General features: G+C 35.3%; 1 protein-coding gene across 6 annotated transcripts in view; it reads left to right on the forward strand.

The window, feature by feature from the left end:
* HMCN1 (hemicentin 1) overlaps positions 1-18,289 on the forward strand; it is a 517,313-nt gene that overhangs the window by 358,427 nt on the left and 140,597 nt on the right. For all 6 annotated transcript variants that reach the window (XR_010663324.1, XR_010663323.1, XM_065936211.1 and 3 more), the window contains 6 exons: positions 4,982-5,173; positions 9,347-9,520; positions 11,279-11,392; positions 12,429-12,574; positions 16,131-16,281; positions 17,614-17,808. Coding sequence is in view for 4 of the 6 variants with exons in the window: in XM_065936211.1 (XP_065792283.1) it covers positions 4,982-5,173; positions 9,347-9,520; positions 11,279-11,392; positions 12,429-12,574; positions 16,131-16,281; positions 17,614-17,808 (972 nt within the window). In the remaining 2 variants the exon portion in view is untranslated. The remainder of the gene's footprint in view (positions 1-4,981; positions 5,174-9,346; positions 9,521-11,278; positions 11,393-12,428; positions 12,575-16,130; positions 16,282-17,613; positions 17,809-18,289) is intronic.

Consider the following 18,289-nt stretch of genomic DNA (forward strand, 5'->3'; position numbering starts at 1 on the left):
ATATACATTGTGTAACCTGTTTTCTTTTTTTTAGAATGATGTGGTAACGACTATGCATAGAGACTATCTGCCTAAATTTTATAACATCTTATCTTGAGACTTCTAGCTTCTTCATGTTGTCATTTGGTTTTTAGAAATTTCTTTTTTATTTTTGTTTCATCAAGATATAATTGATATATAATATTGCATAACTTTAAGGTAAACAACATAATGATCATACACACACACACAGAGACTACCACACTGTTAACATCCATCACCTCACATAGCTGCACACTTTTTTTGTGATTAGAACTTTTAAGATCTACTTTCTTGCAGCTTTCAAATATACAATAAGTATCATTAACTGTAATCATGATTATTATCTTGTTATTAGAAGATTGTGCTTTTTGACCACCTTCACTTATTTATCCCACCTCCAACCCCCTACCTATACAATCACTAATGGGTTCTCAATTTCTGTGAGTTTGATTTTATTAGACTCTGTGTATAAGAGAGATCAGACCATATTTGTCTTTGTCTGACTTATTTCACTTAGCATAATGTCCTCAAGGTTTATCCATGTTGTCACAAATGTTAGGATTTCCAACTTTTTCATGGCTGGATAATATTAAAATATATATATATATACACACACACACACATATATATAGTATTTAATATTATATATTGTAGAATAATAGTATTTAATAATAGCATTAAATTATATGTATAGTTTTTCATAAGTCACATTATCTTTATCCAGTCATGTATCTATGGACACTTAAGTTATTTCCTTGTCTTGGCTATTGTGAATAATGTTGCAGTGAACATGGAAATGTAGATGTCTCCTTTGAAATAGTGATTTCTTTTTCTTCAGATTGTTGGACACATAGTAATTCTATTTTCAGTTTTTTGAGGAACTGTGATACTGTTTTCCATAGGGGTTATACCAATTTACATTCCCTCCAAAGGTGTACAAGGATTCCTTTTTTTCACATCCTCATCAACACTTGTCATTAACTGTAATTAAAAAAATTTTTTCTTTAATCAGACTGTAGTCGATTTACAACGTGTTAGTCTTAGGAGTAGAGCAAAGTGAATCTGATATACATATATCCACTCTTTTTTAGATTCTTTTCCCATATAGGTCATTAGAGTATTGAGGAGAGTTCTTTGTGCCATCCAGTAGATCCTTATTAGTTATCTGATTTCTTTGTGCCATATAGTAGGTCCTTCTTTGTTACCTATCTGATATATAGTAGTGTGTATATGTCAGTCCCAGCCTTCCAATTTATCCCTCCCCTCTCTTATTCCCTAGTCACCATGAGTTTATTTTCTACATCTGTAGCTCCTATGTTTTTGGTAATAGCTATTCTAACAGGTGTAAAGTGTTATCTCATTGTGGTTTTAGGTCTAATATTGTATTAGACCTATAAATAACTTTGAGTAATATGGACATTTTAACAATATTAATTCTTCCAGTCCATGAATACAAAATATCTATCCATTTATTTGTGTCTTCTTTTATTTATATCATCAGTGTCTTATAGTTTTCAATGTAGGGATCTTTCACTTCCTTGATTATACTTTTTCCTAAGTATTTTTTGGTTTTGATGCTATTTTAAATGAGATTTTAAAAAATTTCTTTTGCAGATAATTTGTTGTTAATATATAAAATGTTACTGATTTTTATCTTGATTTTGTATCTGAAGCTTTACTGAATTTGTTAATTAAATCTAATAAATTTTGGGGTGGAATCTTTAGGATTTTCTCTATAATCATGCCATCTGCAGAGACAACTTCTTCCTTTACAATTCTGATGCCTTTTCTTTTTTGTGTGTGATTATCTGGTTCAGATTTCTAATACTGTGTTGAATAGGAATGGTGAGAGTGGGCACTCCCATTTTGTTCTTGGTCTTAAAAAAAAACTTCTACTCTTTCACCATTCAGTATGATATTAGCTGCAGAGTTGTTATAAGGCCTATCTTATATTGAAGAAGGTTCCTTCTATATACAACTTCTTGAGTTTTTTTTTTTTTTTATCATGAACAGATGTTGAATTTTGTCAAAAGCTTCTATGCATCTACTGATATGGATATGTGATTTTTATCTTTCATTCTGTTGATGTGATGTATTATATTTCTGTGTGTCTTGAACCATCCTTGCATCCCAGGGATGAATCCCATTTGATGGTGGTGCATGATCCTTTTAATTTAATGTTGAATTCCATTTTCTAGTATTATTTTCTTTTCTTTAGAATTTTTGTTTTTGTATTCATCAGGGATATTGGCCTGTAGTTTTCTTTCTTATCTGACTTTGATATCAGGGTAATGCTGGCCTTCTCAAATGAGTTTGGGAATGTCCCCGTGTCAATTTTTTAAAGAGTCTGGGAAGAATTGATATTAATTCCTTTTTAAACATTTGGTAAAATTTATCACTGAAACCATCTGGTCTTAGCTTTTCCCTGTTGGGAGGTTTTAGATTTCTGGTTTAATGTCCTTACTAGTAATTGGTCTGTTTAAAATTTTCTGTGTTCTCATGATTTAGCCTTGGCAGGTTTTATATTTCTAAGAATTTATTCATTTTCTCCTAGATTGTTCAGCTTTTTGGCTATAGTTTTGGAGAGTAGTCACTTATGATTCTTGCAGTTCTGTGGTATCAGTTGTAATGTCTCCTCTTTCATTTGTAATCTTATTTTGATCCTCTCTCTTCTCTCTCTTTTTTTTCTTAGTCTAGCTAAAGGTTTGTAAATTTTATCTTTTCAAAGAACCAGTTCTTAGTTTTATATCTTTTCTGTTGTTTTCTTGTACTCTATTTCATTTATTTCTGCTCTAATATCTAATTTATTTCCATTTAAGAATGCCATTTTTAATTTCTTAGAAGACGGGTCTGGCGGTGGGTTTTGTTTTTGTTTGTTACTCTCAGCTTTTGTTTGCGTGGGAAAATCTCTTATTCATATTTTGTCAGCTTTAGTATTCTTGGTTGACAGGCTTTTTTTTTTTCTCTCAATATTTAGAGTATCTTAGGCTATTCCCTCTTAGCCTTCTAAGTTTCTTATGAGAAATCTGTCTACTCTTATGGGAATTCCCTTGTATGTGATGTGTTGCTTCCCTCTTACTACATTTAAAATTTAGTTACAATGTATTTAAATGTAGCCTTTTTTAGTTCAGACTATTTGGGATCTTTGGGGACTTATGAATGTAAATGTTTATTTGGGGAAGTTTTCAGACATTATCACTTTAAATATACTTTCTCTTCCTTTCTTATTCTCCTTTCCTTCTGGGATTCCCATAATGTGAATATTGGTTCGGTGATAGTACTTCGTAACTCCTGTAGGCTTTCTTCATGTTTCTTCATTCTTTTTTTCATTTTGATCCTCTGATTAGATAATTTCAAATCTTCTAGTTCACTGATTATTTCTTTTGCTTGGTCAAGTCTGAAGTTGAGACTTTCTTTTGAATTCTTTAGTTCAGACATTGTATTCTTTAGCCCTAGCATTTGTTTGTTTGGTTGTGGGGTTTTTAGGTTTTTTTTATGGTTTCTATTTCTTTGTTGAACTTCTCGTTTTCTTCATGCATTATTTTCTTACTTTTGTTTACTAGTCTTCTTTAAGAGGATTATTCATAGACCTCCACATTTTTAAGAGTCAGTTATTTTGTTATTGGAGCTTTATTAGTTTCCAATGAAGCATCATGTTTAACCAATCCCTTGCAGTGGTATCTGCACTCTTGAGGGTCTCCATTTCCAGACTAAAAGTTTGCTTCAGCAGAGATAGTTCTTCACCATGCAGCTCAACTCGGGATTCTGTCTGGGTCAGCTGGTAGCATGCTTGTGCAGGTGGGCCTTTCTGTCAGGGTCTCTATGTGGGTGAGGCCCACTGTCCCTTCCTGAGATGTGAGGTCAGGACACGGAGTGCCGCGTGTGCTATACTCAGCAGTTAGGTGGACCTGTGAGTTTGCTTTCCTGCCCTGTTAGGGCTATAGGACAGACTTCATGGCCAATGCAGTTGAGCCTTAATATATCATCCTTGTCCACTTTCCTAACAGAACTTGTCTTTATAGTTTTACATTTTCAAAAAAAAGAAATTTGAGCAATTTATAACAGTATTTTTAAAAGTCTCATTAAAAATATGAAAGGTGTTTTTTCTAAAGGCTATAAATATTAAAGGAATAATACTATTTATTTCTATCTTTCTACCTATCTGTATATCTATGCTAGAATCCTGATAGAAACACAAAATACCTGGTTGTTGAATTGTTTAATTAAAGGCTTTCCTTATTTGCAGCTTTCCCTCAAAAATATGAAATCGTCTTTAGAAATTTAATATGCATATAAAGGTGTTCATGAGTAGCAATTTTAGTAAAAATGCATGCTCCATTCTTTTTAAAATGTATTTTACTATGAAAATATTTAATTGTAATAGCCTAAGGGGTGTGTGTGTGTGTGTGTGTGTTAGTCATTCAGATGTGTCTGACTCTTTGCAACCCCATGGACTGTAGCCCACCAGGCTCCTCTGTCCATGGAGTTCTCCAGGCAAGAGCAATGGACTGGGTAGCCATAGGGATCTTCCCAACCCAGGGATCAAACTCAGGTCTCTTGCATTGCAGGCAGAGTTTTTACCATCTGAGCCACCAGGGAAGCCCAAGGTATGGTATAAATTTAGTTAAACACAAAGACTAATGTAACTATTTCACTTGTATATTTTAAAAATATAAACCTGATTATTATTGTAAATTTGCTTATGTTTGCAAATTTATTTTTAAATGAATAGCTATTCCATTCTTTTAGAAGTGGAATAATTAAAAAGGGAAATGACTGAAAAGTGCATCCTTTTCTTTATTTTTTAATTTTGTATTGGCGTATAATCCAGAGAAAACCGTAATTTGAAAAGATACATGTACCCCAGTGTTCACTGCAGCACTATTTAAAATGCATCCTTTTAGTTACCAATTGTAGATGTGATAATTAGCCAACTCTCAGAAATGTCTTTTTGTTACAGGGAATCCAGTACCAGAAATAACATGGCATAAAGATGGTCAGCTTCTCAAAGAAGATGACACTCATCATCTTATGTCTGGTGGCCGGTTTTTTCAAATTACGAATGCCCAAGTGTCACACACTGGAAGATACACATGTTTGGCCTCTAATACAGCTGGTGACAAGAGCAAAAGTTTCAGTCTTAATGTGTTGGGTAGGTGTAAGCATTGCTTCAAATCTGGAAGAATCAGCCATGGCAACAAGTTCAATTCTCTTCTTTTATTGTTTAGTTAATATTTCTACTTGGACCAGAGCTTGTGTACATTTGCTGGTTTCTTTCATTAATTAATTTATACATTCATTCATTATATTTGGCATACCTACTGTTTCCAGGTGCTGTGTTTTGTACTAAGCACAATTATGAATAAGATATACATTAAATAAACAGTAATAAAGGAAAAACAAATACTGGTCAAAAAAAAGCAGGTCATCAATGAAAGGGGCTCAACGTGTGAGATATTTTATCATTTCTTTGGGGGATTTTGCCACTATTGGTAATTGTACATACTGGAATCTCTGTTGGTAACTAAGATGAAGAACAGATGTGGACAAGCTCATCAAACTTTTACGCTTGCTCATGAGTGATAATGAATTAACACAATCCCTTGTGAGGCTAACGGGTTAAAACAACATTAAAATGCTTTTATTTTAGAAGTGTGTTTCCTCTGCCTTAAAACACATCATCTCTTCTTCCCTTTGCTAACATATAGCAGAACTGGGAGCTGCTCCCACTGGAGTCAGCAACTGCTGTAGATTTTCTTTTCTTTCATATAAAATGCTGCTCCTCTATTTTTATGTGTGTTTATCTATGTCGTTTGCTAACTCACTAATACCTAAAAAGTCTTAGAGGGTACGGCTATGCGGTAAATTACGTTGAAATTGCAAATTTAGGTTTTTTACCATTTGCTTAGTGATTCTTTTTCCCAGCTAAATTCCCTCCCCTTGAGATTAATATGCAATGTGTAAATTCTATATTGAGTCAGTAATGAGCTGTGAAGATTCCTAGGTTAAAAAGTGCAATGAGACCACAAGTGTAGGCTTTAAATCTCAAATGGCTTCCTTCTCATTTAACGCAGATCAGTTGTACATTTGAATATCAAGCCCTTTGAACTCAAGAAAAACTATACCATGAAAACAGATGGACTAAGAATGATGAAATAACTGTACATTCAGTTTCTATAGCATTAAAGTTAATACTTATGTCTCAGGAATGACATTAAAATAGAGTCCAGATTTCTGCTCACATTAGAAATTTAAAGTGCACCACCTAAGGATATTGCATTTGATTACTGATATCAAAACATGTTTCATTTCACTAAAAAAAAAACTAACTATAATTAAGGATGCAAATCTTTGCAGTTTTTTAATTTCTTTACTTATATGTTGTGATACTTACTGGCTAGACTAGTGGAATAGTTCATCTCCTACAAGATGCAGTCCTCAAGCAGTTTACAGTCTAGTTGAAAGTAGAAGAGACATGCAGGCCAGAAAAGTTAAGTCAGAATAGTGAATAATGTATAAGTAAGTGTCAGATAAATACCCTATGTATAAGTAATAATTATATAAATATAAGCTCCCTAAGGCAAAACGGTTTTTATCTTGAAAAAGTATAGCCCCAGCACCTAATATGTTATGTATGGATCAATAACAACGAGAGTTCATGAACCATTTGTCCTATAACAAACTCATCTCCCCTGCATTCCCATCAGTGTTTGAAGCCCTGGATTTCCTCCCCTGTGCTGTAACCTGTTGCTTCTCTTAGAGCCCTAAATTCCTCATGACCCCTTCCTCCCACCACTGATTGACCTCCCAGTACTGGCTTATGCCCAAATCCTACCCCTGTCCTCTGGAAACCGGATTTCAAACTCTTTCCAGCTCCTTGCAGTAATTGAACTCTGACTCTTCCCAAGAGACATCAGCTCCCTGGGGATTCTCTCCAGTGCAGATCACTTATTCTTTACCACAGGCATCTTAAGTTATATTATCTGACTATATTCTTTCCTCCACTTCCTACTCACTTCCTGGTTATTTCTTGCCATTCTCATTCATTCATTGAAGATGAGGGATCTAAATCACAGTCTTCTTTCCACCAACTTCATATAAAGCTAAGGCTGTTTAAGTGTGTATATTTGTAAGTTCCAGTCTACCCAGCCATAATTCAGTGTTTTTACTCTTTCTTTTCCCAGAGGGTGAATTATCCTTTTTGTTCAGAGTTATTGCTTCTGCCCTTCATCCTGTATCTTGTCCCCCTTCTTTGGTCTGTCAGTCATACCCACTGTCTGCCTTACTTCCAGCTTCATCTTCTGTTGCCTCCATCACTTCATATAGTCAACACTCTGTCTATACATCTTATCCCACTAAAAACAATCTTCTGCCCACACCATTCTTGATACTACTGTTGTAAGACTACCTGTTGTTAGATCAAACATTGTTCAATTCTTATGTTAATGTTTGGATCCCTTAATGATGTATCCCTTTCTCCTGGACACTGTCCTTCCCTAGTTATCCTTGCATACCTTTGGTTGCTCTCTCTCTCCCTCCTTTATGAACTCTTACTTATTTCCCTGCTCATTTTACTCTAGTCTCATCAGGTAACAAATTTAATTCCCCAGAGGTTTAATTATCATTTCCTATCAACTGGAGAGTTTTTAAAATCCATACCTGCAACCCAGATCTTTCTCCCAAGGATCAGACTTCTATATACAATTACTTGTTGGACATTTCTACCTGGAATTCTCACAAGCACTTAAAATTTAAGATAGTCAGACTGGACAAACCATCTTCCCCTCCTGAATGTGCAGGTCTTTCCATATTTTCTCTTTGTTTTGCCTCAGTGCAATTTACCTAGGTTCATTCCCAAGCAAGAAAATTGGAAGTTACCTTTGACTTTGGTTTCTTAACCCATTAAATTCTATCATCAAGTCCTGACAGTTGGCTTTCTAAATCCTTCTTTAGTTGTCCCCTCCTCTCTGTTCCTTTCTGCACTGCTCTAGTTCAGGCCCTCATTATTTTTGTTTTACAAAATAATATTTCTGTATATTCTCAGAATTGGATTAGAAGTTTCAAACCTCATTCAAACTGTTTTTAATCACCAAGATAATAAATTTTTTAGACTTTTAACAGTAATACTAGATGCCAGAACACATGGAACTATATCAAAATTTTGAGTGAATATAAATTAGAAATCTAGCATTCTATTCATGCTAACTCAAACAAATAGAATCAAACTGTCATAAATTTTCTAGCTAGGCAAAATTTCATAAGTTTTCTAAAAAATACATATTATACATACTATATAAGTCTGCCTGCCAATGCAGGAGATGTAAAGACATGAGTTTAGTTCCTGGGTTAAGAAGATCCGCTGGAGAAGGAAATGGCAGCCCACCCCAGCATTCTTGCCTGGAAATTCTCATTGACAGGGGAATCTGGCGGGCTATAGTTCATGAGGTCACAAAGAGTCGGACATGACTGAGTGTTCGTGCATGCACACGAACACACACACACACACGTATATGTATATGAAAGCTTTTTTGAAAAATACAAATGCCCGGGTATTGCTTTTTTTCCTCCACAGCTCCAGATGTGTTTCTAATGAGCACCCATGTTTAAAAACAACAGGACTATATGGTGATCTTCTACTTCTATGTAGTGTGTTTCACTTTTCCTATTTCATATTCAGTGCTCCCATTTCATTTAGTTTTTGTTTTCCAATTTCTCTCTCTTTTTTTTCTTTTGATGTTCTTTCTCATGCTTTTTCCAGGTGTAGTAGAAAAGCTTTCATTATCTTTTATGGAACAAGTGTGCCTATCTTTCTCTTGGTTCCAAACTAATCCCTTTGAGTCCAAACTGTATATTTCCTATATTCTCTGTATATTTCCTGCCTGCCCCTCATTGTTTACACTCCTCTGCTCCCAATATGCTCCTGCCTCCTACTACTCTCCTTTCTTTCATCTTCTAATCAGTACCAGTTCTTTGAGGCTCACTTTAAAATCTGCCCCTTTAGGTGATCTTCCTTGATGAGAGTTCTCACAACCCCCCACCTTAGATTGGATTGGATTGGATGCTCTGGTGCCGCTCTGTACTGCGATTTCCATGATTGTCCACACTGCAGTGTGTTAGGATTCCCTTTTATGTGTCATCTCCTCCATTACTCTCTGAGCTTTTGAAGGTTCTCACTGCTTTTGTGTAGAATGAGAACAATAACCAATTGTTTCTATGGTTGTTAGGGAATGGAATTATGCAAATAAGTACTTATAGAAACTTAGAAATGCACAAATAAACAAGTTTCTGAGTCTATTTCTTGGATTAAATTTTAAATCTTTTTCAGTATCTCCTATAATTGCTGGTGTTGATAGTGATGGCAGCCCTGAAGACGTCACTGTTATCCTTAACAGCCCCACATCTTTGGTCTGCGAAGCTTATTCATATCCCCCAGCCACCATCACCTGGTTTAAGAATGGAACTCCTTTAGAATCCAACCGAAATATCCGTATTCTTCCAGGTAACTAGCTTACTTCAGATACCCAAGATGCGTATGTGCCAACTACTTTTATAAAAAAAAAAAAAACAGAACCATTGACTATTTTTATATAAACACTTATGTTGTTCATGGTACTATGGCTATCTTATTTTTTTAATTTTATCTCTATATCTTGCAATCTAGGGTAATAAAATTACTTTTTGAAAGACCAATAAAGTAAATAAAAGGCAAATAAATAAATACTACAGTGTGATTAATTACTTAAATATAATATGGAATACCAAAAAGGGTAGAAATTCACTTCTTGTGAAATTGAACCTTGAAGGTTAGTATTTAGATTGACAGTTTGTTATTCCTCATTAATACTTGGAAATATGTATGAAAACAGAAAGCATGTAAAAGTATGATCACTGACTTTAAGAAATTTATAGGGATAATACATGTGGAAGGAAGTTCATTAACAGTAGGAATCCATGGATAATCATGGGTTATGAATAGTCATGTTTTTGTGTAGTTGCTAAGTCATGTTTGACTCTTTGCAACCTCATGGACTGTCGCCCGCCAAGCTCCTCTGGCTATGGGACTTCCCAAGTAAGAATACTGGAGTGGGCTTCCATTTCCTTCTCTAGGGGATCTTCCCGTCCCAGGGATTGAACCTACATCTCTTGCATTGGCAGGCATTCACAGGATGATTTTTTTTATCAATAGTCATAGAGTATAATAAATGAGGTAGTGACAAGTTTTATAAGAATGAAAAAGGAAATGGCCACCATAGGCTGAAGTGGTCATGAAATGGTTTGTCATAGCCATAACTTGAACCAAACCTTCAAGAAAGTTATAGAACTTTGTTGGTTGGAAATGAGTTAGGGGAGATTTCAGATCCATCAGAATGACTAGTATGGGAAAAGTAGAAGGTAAGAATGCCCTGTTTACATGCAGGCAATAAATAATAAAAATACTCCTTACCTCCCTCCTGAGTAGACTGTGTGAACAGGTATATATGTCGGGGGGAGGGCATGCAGGACATAGATCAGAATGGAATGTTGGAGTCTTGTTTTGAATGCCTAGATTTAAGAGTTTTGACTTTATACTTTAGTCAATTGAAAATCATTTAAGATTTTTTGGAAGAAAGATTATAATGAAAAACTGTGTTTTAGGGACTTCCCTGGTGGTCCAGTTGCTGACTCCACAATCCCAGTTTAGGGGGCCCAGGTTCAATTCCTTGTTAGGGAACTAGATCCCGCATGCTGCAACTAAGAGTTCGCATGCAGCGAGTAAGAGTCAGCACAGCAAATAAGTAATTTTTTTTAAGCTGTTTTAGCAAAATCAGTCTTTACTGATGGGCCAGGTAGATGAAAGGAAGAAGATGACTAACGCAGAAGAACTGTCTGTAAAGACACATGTACACCCATGGCTGATTCATGTCGATGTATGTCAAAAACCACCACAATATTGTAAAGTAGTTAGCCTCCAATTAAATTAATTAATTTTAAAAATGCTAAAAAAAAAAATAAAAAAATAAAAACCCTAGTTATAGTGTGTGCAGAGAGGCAGGGGAGGGTCAGAATGAGCATGAAGAGCCATTAGCACAGCAGACCACTGAGGACTTACCAGTCTATACTGTATTTTGTCCATCTATATTGTAGTTTGTTTTGTCTGTTGTAGAATCAGCATAGACAAGAATAAATAGGTAAATAGTAAGAACTAAAACTTGTGGTTTGTGCAAACCCCACTGCCAGTGTGACTTCAGAGATTCTTCGGTGTTCCGTTGCTTTTCAGGAGGCAGGACTCTGCAGATCCTAAATGCGCAGGAGGACAATGCTGGGAGATATGCCTGTGTAGCCACTAATGAGGCAGGGGAGATGATAAAGCACTATGAAGTGAAGGTCTACAGTAAGTTCTGAAAGAACACTATGTTCCAGGTTTTCTCCAGGTTTTCTCACTTTTTCAATTCTGTTTTTCATGCTGGGTTCATAATTATTTATATTCATCATTAAAGTTGATCATTTATGCAACTCTCTTCATTAAGATGGAAGTTGAATTAAACACTGTGCCCATGACCTCAATTGCTTCAAGATGTGAAAAGCCCACTGAATCTACTCACTGACATTTTGGAGAACTTGTCAGTAGCACTTTCTTAAGTTCCTCTATTTTTTTTCTTGTGAATTACCCTCTTCTCAATTTTGCTGTGTAGAAGTACCTTAATGCTCAAAACTGTTCCTTAACTATACATGCTTTATTCTGCAGTCTCAGATGAGTTTGTCAGTGACTTTGGGCTGATCCACTGTACACTGATTTATTAATAAAAACCGAATAGTAGCGTTAATAAGGACTACATTTGAAGATTTTTTTTGAAAAGAAAGGAAAAGCATCTTTTTAACTATCTTTTGTTCATTGACTAATTCCCCTTAGAAACTAATAAAATGCACTTTATGGGTTATACTCAGGCTGTGTTTGGGGACCCAGAACAAACTAAACTAACTGTTTTGTGAAGGATGTTAACCTCATTGGCAGTATTATGGTGATGAGGGGAGAAAGAAAATTTTCTCCACATTTTATGTGTGAACACTGCCATTTCATAAAGTGCTCAGTTGGGTCCTTGATGAAAGGAGAGCACAAGTGCCTAAGTTATTTCCTTGTTTTCTTAAGTGGTTCTCATTGTGATTTCCATGGCATTCCATTTAAAGAACTAATGTTTGGGACCTCCCTGTCAGTCCAGTGGTTAAGACTCCACGCTTCCACTGCAGGGGGCACAGGTTCAACCCCTGGCCAGGGAACTAAGATCCCACAGGCTATGTTGCATGACCAAAATAAAATAAAATTAGATTGTGCTAATGGTTGCACAACATTATAAAAGAAATTAAAATAGAAAAAATTTTAAAAAGTAAAAGAACTCATGTTTATTACTTTAATATTTGTGTTTATGCAGTTCCACCCATAATCAATAAAGGGGACCTCCTGGGGCCAGGTCTTTCCCCTAAAGAAGTGAAGATCAAAGTAAACAACACACTGACCTTGGAGTGTGAAGCCTATGCAATTCCTTCTGCATCTCTCAGCTGGTACAAGGATGGACAGGCCAGTCAAGTTTTTTTCTTTCGTTGATGGTCTTTTATAGACTAAAATGGTCGATTAAATTAAAAAAACAAAACACCCAGACACAGGTAACTCAGAGAATCAGTGTGACCTTAAAACTAGAACAATCCCATGCTCCTAGAGTGTAAAATTGCAAACACACACACACACAAAATTGAACCATATTCAACAATTTTAATATTATTTCATCACTAAAAAGTTTGAAGGACTGTTTTAATATACACTAGCAATTGTCTTTGAAAATCCAGCCACCTTCCCACTGGTGAATGATTTTTGTGCTCTGTGGTTTTTCAAAGTAAACTTTGTGGAGAAGAAATACAAAAACAGTGCTGAGTCAGATTAGAATGATCGGTATGACATAGATACTAAGCTTATTCAGAACTTTCTCTAAATACCTTTAACTCTTCTTCAAAAGGGTAATATTCCTAACATTTTAAGATGAAGAAAAAAAGCTAAATGTGATGACGAAGTGCCCAATACAAGTAACTGGCGCCATGGAAAGATCCATCCTTCAATTATGTAATCTGACTTTCAGACCACACACTATTTCTCATTCAACTTAACTTACTTCTGTGCATGTTTTAAAAACATGTGCTAGTGTTTTAAGACCAAAATAGATTTTTTTTAGCTGCTGTTAACACTGTGCTTAATACAGATGTGACATCGCTAAGTGGATGTTTGTGCTGTTTTACACATAATCAACCAAATAGTCAGTCAAGTTCCAGTTGTAGACGTTCAGATCAGAGTCATAATTTAAGATGCAGAAAGATATTGACTTGTTTTTTCATATCACAGATGGATTCTGCGATCCTGGTGGCCAGAAAAAAAAAATCGTCTCTTACAAAATAAGCAAATTTCATCTGGAAGCCATTGCAAAAGGAAAAATATGGAACTCCCACCATGTTCTGTTTACAGTTTCTTTTCTGACTACAAACACACTTTATGAACAATACCAATTCTATATGACTTTGCTTGGAATCAAATAATTCCTTTCTCTTTTGAAATGTTATTATTTTATTTTTAATTTTACCTCAAATCTTTTCATTCCTTGCATTTTATACACACGTACACATATACATATATACACATAAAAATTTGATAAAATCTGACATTTTACTAGGAATAGGGAAGTTTTTCTTAAGTTTTATAATGAGCAGTTAAACTAGTTTCACATCCAGACTGAAATTGATTCTATTATGATGCTTTAGTTAAATTGCTAAATTTTTCAGGATTTGCAATTGGTCCCCTAAAATGTGTACAAAAAATACTGGTTTTGGTTTATCTTCCATATCATTCCTTCTGCTAGTTCATTTCTCAGATAAGCAACACTGCTTGAATAAAACAGTGTTTTTGAGAAAAGCCACCAAAAATATCAGCAGCATTAACCACAATAAGTTTTGATAGAGTCTATCCCCTGGAGAAGGCAATGGCAACCGACTCCAGTACTCTTGCCTGGAGAATCCCATGGACAGAGAAGCCTGGTGGGCTGCAGTCCAGGGGTCGCAAGAGTCGGACGTGACTTAGCGACTTAACTACTATTACTACTACTGCTATGTCTTTGTTTACTCATGCTCTGAAATGTTTCTTTGACATGGAAAGTTTAAATTATACTATTTTTATATGTGATGTTAGTAATGATTCATTGCATCCCAAATTATTTTTTGAGCATATAGTGTTTGCCAAACACTATTTTAGATCCAGGTGATACCACTATGAAGGAAATAGACACACACACACACACAAATCTTTGCTTTTGTGGAGTTTAGGGGTAGGGAGGAAACGAAACAAGAAAATGAAACACACAGTGCTTAGGGGTGAATGTTACAGAGAAAAGAGGAGTATGATCTCCTATTTATCTAGGGAAGACCTCACTGACAAGGTGATATTTAAGCTGAAACTCAAAGGAAGTGAAGGAAGCAGACATAAGATGCCTGAGAGGAAAATATTCTAGAGAGACTAGCAAAAAACAGGCCCCGAGGCATTTGGCTGGAGCGCAGGGATCATGGAAACACGAAGGACGGTGAGAGCATAGATTAACGGAGGGCTGGATCATACTGAGAGCTAAGGCGGCACAGTGGTAAAGAATCTACCTGTCAATGCAGGAGAGGCAGGTTCAATCCCTGGGTGGGGAAGATCCCTTGGAGAAGGAAATTGCAACCCAACTCCAGTATTCTTGCCTGGAGTAGCCCATGGACAGAGGAGCCTGGCAGGCTACAGTCCATAGGGTTACAAAGAGGCAGACACGAATGAGTGACAGCACACACACATACAGATTATAATGCATATAGATCTGTTGGTCTTTTACTGATGGAAAGCCTCTGGAAAATTTTGAACACAGGAGTGAAATGATCTCACTTAAAAGATTTTTAAAAGATTACATTGGCTTCTTTACTGGTTGAAGAAAGAAGAAGTCCAGAAATGAATTTATTACCATTGTCCAAGAGATAGAAGTTGGTTGCTTGGATGAAGGTGGTAGCAGGATGTGAGGGAAAGAGATAAGTCAAAGGTTTTGCATGAGATCTCTGGGAGAGTGAGATTAGGTGGAAAGAGAAGAGGTCCAAGGATTAAGCCCTGGGGAACCTTCTCTGAATCAGGAGGAGAGTGAATGATAGTGAAAAGATTTCAAGTTCAGTGAATTTTGGGTGCTCCTGTGGCAACAGAAAATTATGGGAGTTGGGATGCTAGAGAAAATGAGTTCGAGAGTTAAGAGGTGATGGTCAGAAGGTGAGAACTTGAAACTGAGATTATCAAGAGCTGTGATTATTGATAATTATCAAGTTCTAGGTATAACTCTCCTATTAAGTGACTGAAAGAGGATTGGGACCAAAAAAATAAAAAAGATTCAAGGAGCTGAGAGCACAAAGCATTAGATGCTGCCTATGTGGGTTTTGAAACCACCAAGAATTATGAGAAAAATCATTGGAAGGAGTAACAGTGAGCCAAGAACTAAAATTTTCAAGAAATAAGAGGGAACTTAGTATATATAAAACGTTTAAAAGATGACAAATGTCCTATTAAATGTAGCTAATGTTATCAATAAAACCTCATAATATAAATATCTCTAGGTTAAATTTTTTCATTTGTTAAGTAAAGATGTTTCTGAATGAGCAATAGTGATTTTTAAATCTAATCAGACTATGCTAATGCCTTCAATCTTTCTTTAAAAAACTCTAGCATTTGCTACAAAATAATAAGAGATGCTTCACTACAATGTGGGATAAGCTAAAGTCATTTTTTTTCCAAACATATATATGATACCTTAAGAATATTTTTCATCATAAATAATTTATAAATGCACCACCCAGAAATACCTAGCACAGATATAAACTACATGAACTACAATTTTCAATAAATAAAGACATGATTGCTCAAAAACAATCAGCTTATTCAAAGTAAATTAAGTTATTGTTGTCTTGAGTATTTCTATTTGACCTACATTTTAATTTTTATTAAAGAATCATGAAAACTCTCAACTGCATGGCCCCCTTGGGGATTTATTGGAGTACTGAATGATAACATTATTATAATTGAATCACAGCCGCTTAAATCAGATGATCATGTTACTATTGCTGCCAGTGGACACACACTTCAAATCAAGGAGGCTCAAATATCAGACACTGGACGATACACGTGTGTAGCATCTAATATCGCAGGTGAAGATGAGCTGGATTTTGATGTGAATATACAAGGTAATGCTAATATGCTTATTAAGTGTAATTTCATTTATATGCTTTGGCAAAGCAATGACAAAGAGATTTGCCTTGGTTTGCTTTAGTATTTTTTTATATTGACAATAATATAAATTCATTATTGAAAACTTGGACTCGAAAAATTAACAAAGCAGAAAACAATCCTGTCATTCAGGATTACTTCTGTCATTTTTGTGTTTCCTTTTGATGTATTTTTGTAAATGTGTATGTTATTTATAAATTGGGATCACCCAATACATACTTCTCTGTTACATTAGCTTTCCCCTAATGTTATATCAGAAGTTTATCAGAAAGCCAATGTAACATTATTTCAGATTTTAAAATAGTAAGACTTGGAATCTGATGAACTTAGGCTCTTTCAAGCTTTGTGACTTGGTGAGTTACCTACATATTTTAAGCCTCTTTTTCTTCACTTTTAAAATTAACGCCTTGTAGAATTGTTGTGAGTACTAAATAAGATAAATTAGATAAAACTCTTAGCAAAATGCTTAAGAAATGATACTTGTTTTTATTGTTGATATTGTTGCTCTCAACATGATTTTTAATAACTTACCTGTTTTATCAGTTGAGTATCCAAATATTTATTTAACCAGACTCTTATTGTTGATTGTCTGGGTTGTGTCCAAGCTTTACTACTCATAAGTAATACTTTATTGAACATCTTTATACTTAAAACTTTTGCACATTTTTTATTTTTCATAAGTTGCTAATGATGGAAATTTTAGGTCAGTTGTTTACATGCTTTTTAAATTCTTTTGATGTACAGGCAAATTGCCTTCTAGAACATTCATAGTTCTCACCCAGAAAATTTTAAGAATGTCCCTTTATTTTTGTTAATACACTTTTTAATCTTGGCTACATATCTTCTTTAGATTTCTTAATAAGACAAATCATTGGGAAATACTCTATTGAGCCAATATTTTTTAATGGTTTCTCGAAATTAGTTTTCCCTGCTATGATCATATTCTTTAGCCATGTTTATTATATTAATAGTAGGTCCTTCCTGAGAGCAGGACACTCTATCTTCTAAGTGCTAGATCCTTTGAACAGGAATGGAGAGCAGAACTTGAGCACAACATTCTGAGCTCCAGCCTCTTGCTTTTCCACTGGAGAACCAGCTCTGACTTCTGTCTCCTAACTTTTTTTTAAGCTAAGGGCTGAGTTGGTAGGTGTATAAGTACTTGAAAATATTTTCACATTGTCTAATTTATTACATGTACAAATCACTCTTGTACCAGGCAAGATCTTTCTTTCCTGGATTGACACTGTCATTTACATGAGTCCAGAACTGTATATGTCTTTCCTCTGTAGTTCCTCCAAGTTTTCAGAAGCTCTGGGAAATAGGGAACATGCTGGATACTGGCAGGAGAGGTGAAGCCAAGGATGTGATCATCAACAACCCCATCTCTCTTTATTGTGAGACTAACGCTGCTCCCGCTCCCACACTGACATGGTATAAAGACGGCCGCCCCCTGACCTCAAGTGAGAGAGTACTGATTTTGCCAGGTAAAGACTGCTAGGAACAGGGTGCAAATCTGAATCTCCGTCAGATGTGCTTCTTCTCATTTATTGAAATGAAGTGAAGTGAAAATCACTCAGTCGTGTCCGACTGTTTGGGACCCCATGGACTCTAACAGTCCATGGAATTCTCCAGGCCAGAATACTGGAGTGGGTAGCCTTTCTCTTCTCCATTAGACCTGTCGAATTGATTGATTTTATGGCCACTGGTATCTATGTAGCTTCAGTTAGGAGAGTCTAGGCTGAGAATTTGACATAGGATAGAACACCTTAAGTTAATTTTCTATGGAATCATTCTATCAAGTTAAAATCTTTTGGCTCCAGGTGCCTCTATTTTTCTATATAGTGTGATGAAATAATCGGCTCTGTTTCTGTACATTATTAATGATAAATTCTAAAGTATATTTGCAAATAGTTACTACCTTATTAAATGCATTTCAAGTAAATCAATCGTAAAGATGATTAGTTT

Source organism: Muntiacus reevesi, chromosome 5, assembly GCF_963930625.1.
Source record: "Muntiacus reevesi chromosome 5, mMunRee1.1, whole genome shotgun sequence".
Lineage (NCBI taxonomy): Eukaryota > Metazoa > Chordata > Mammalia > Artiodactyla > Cervidae > Muntiacus > Muntiacus reevesi.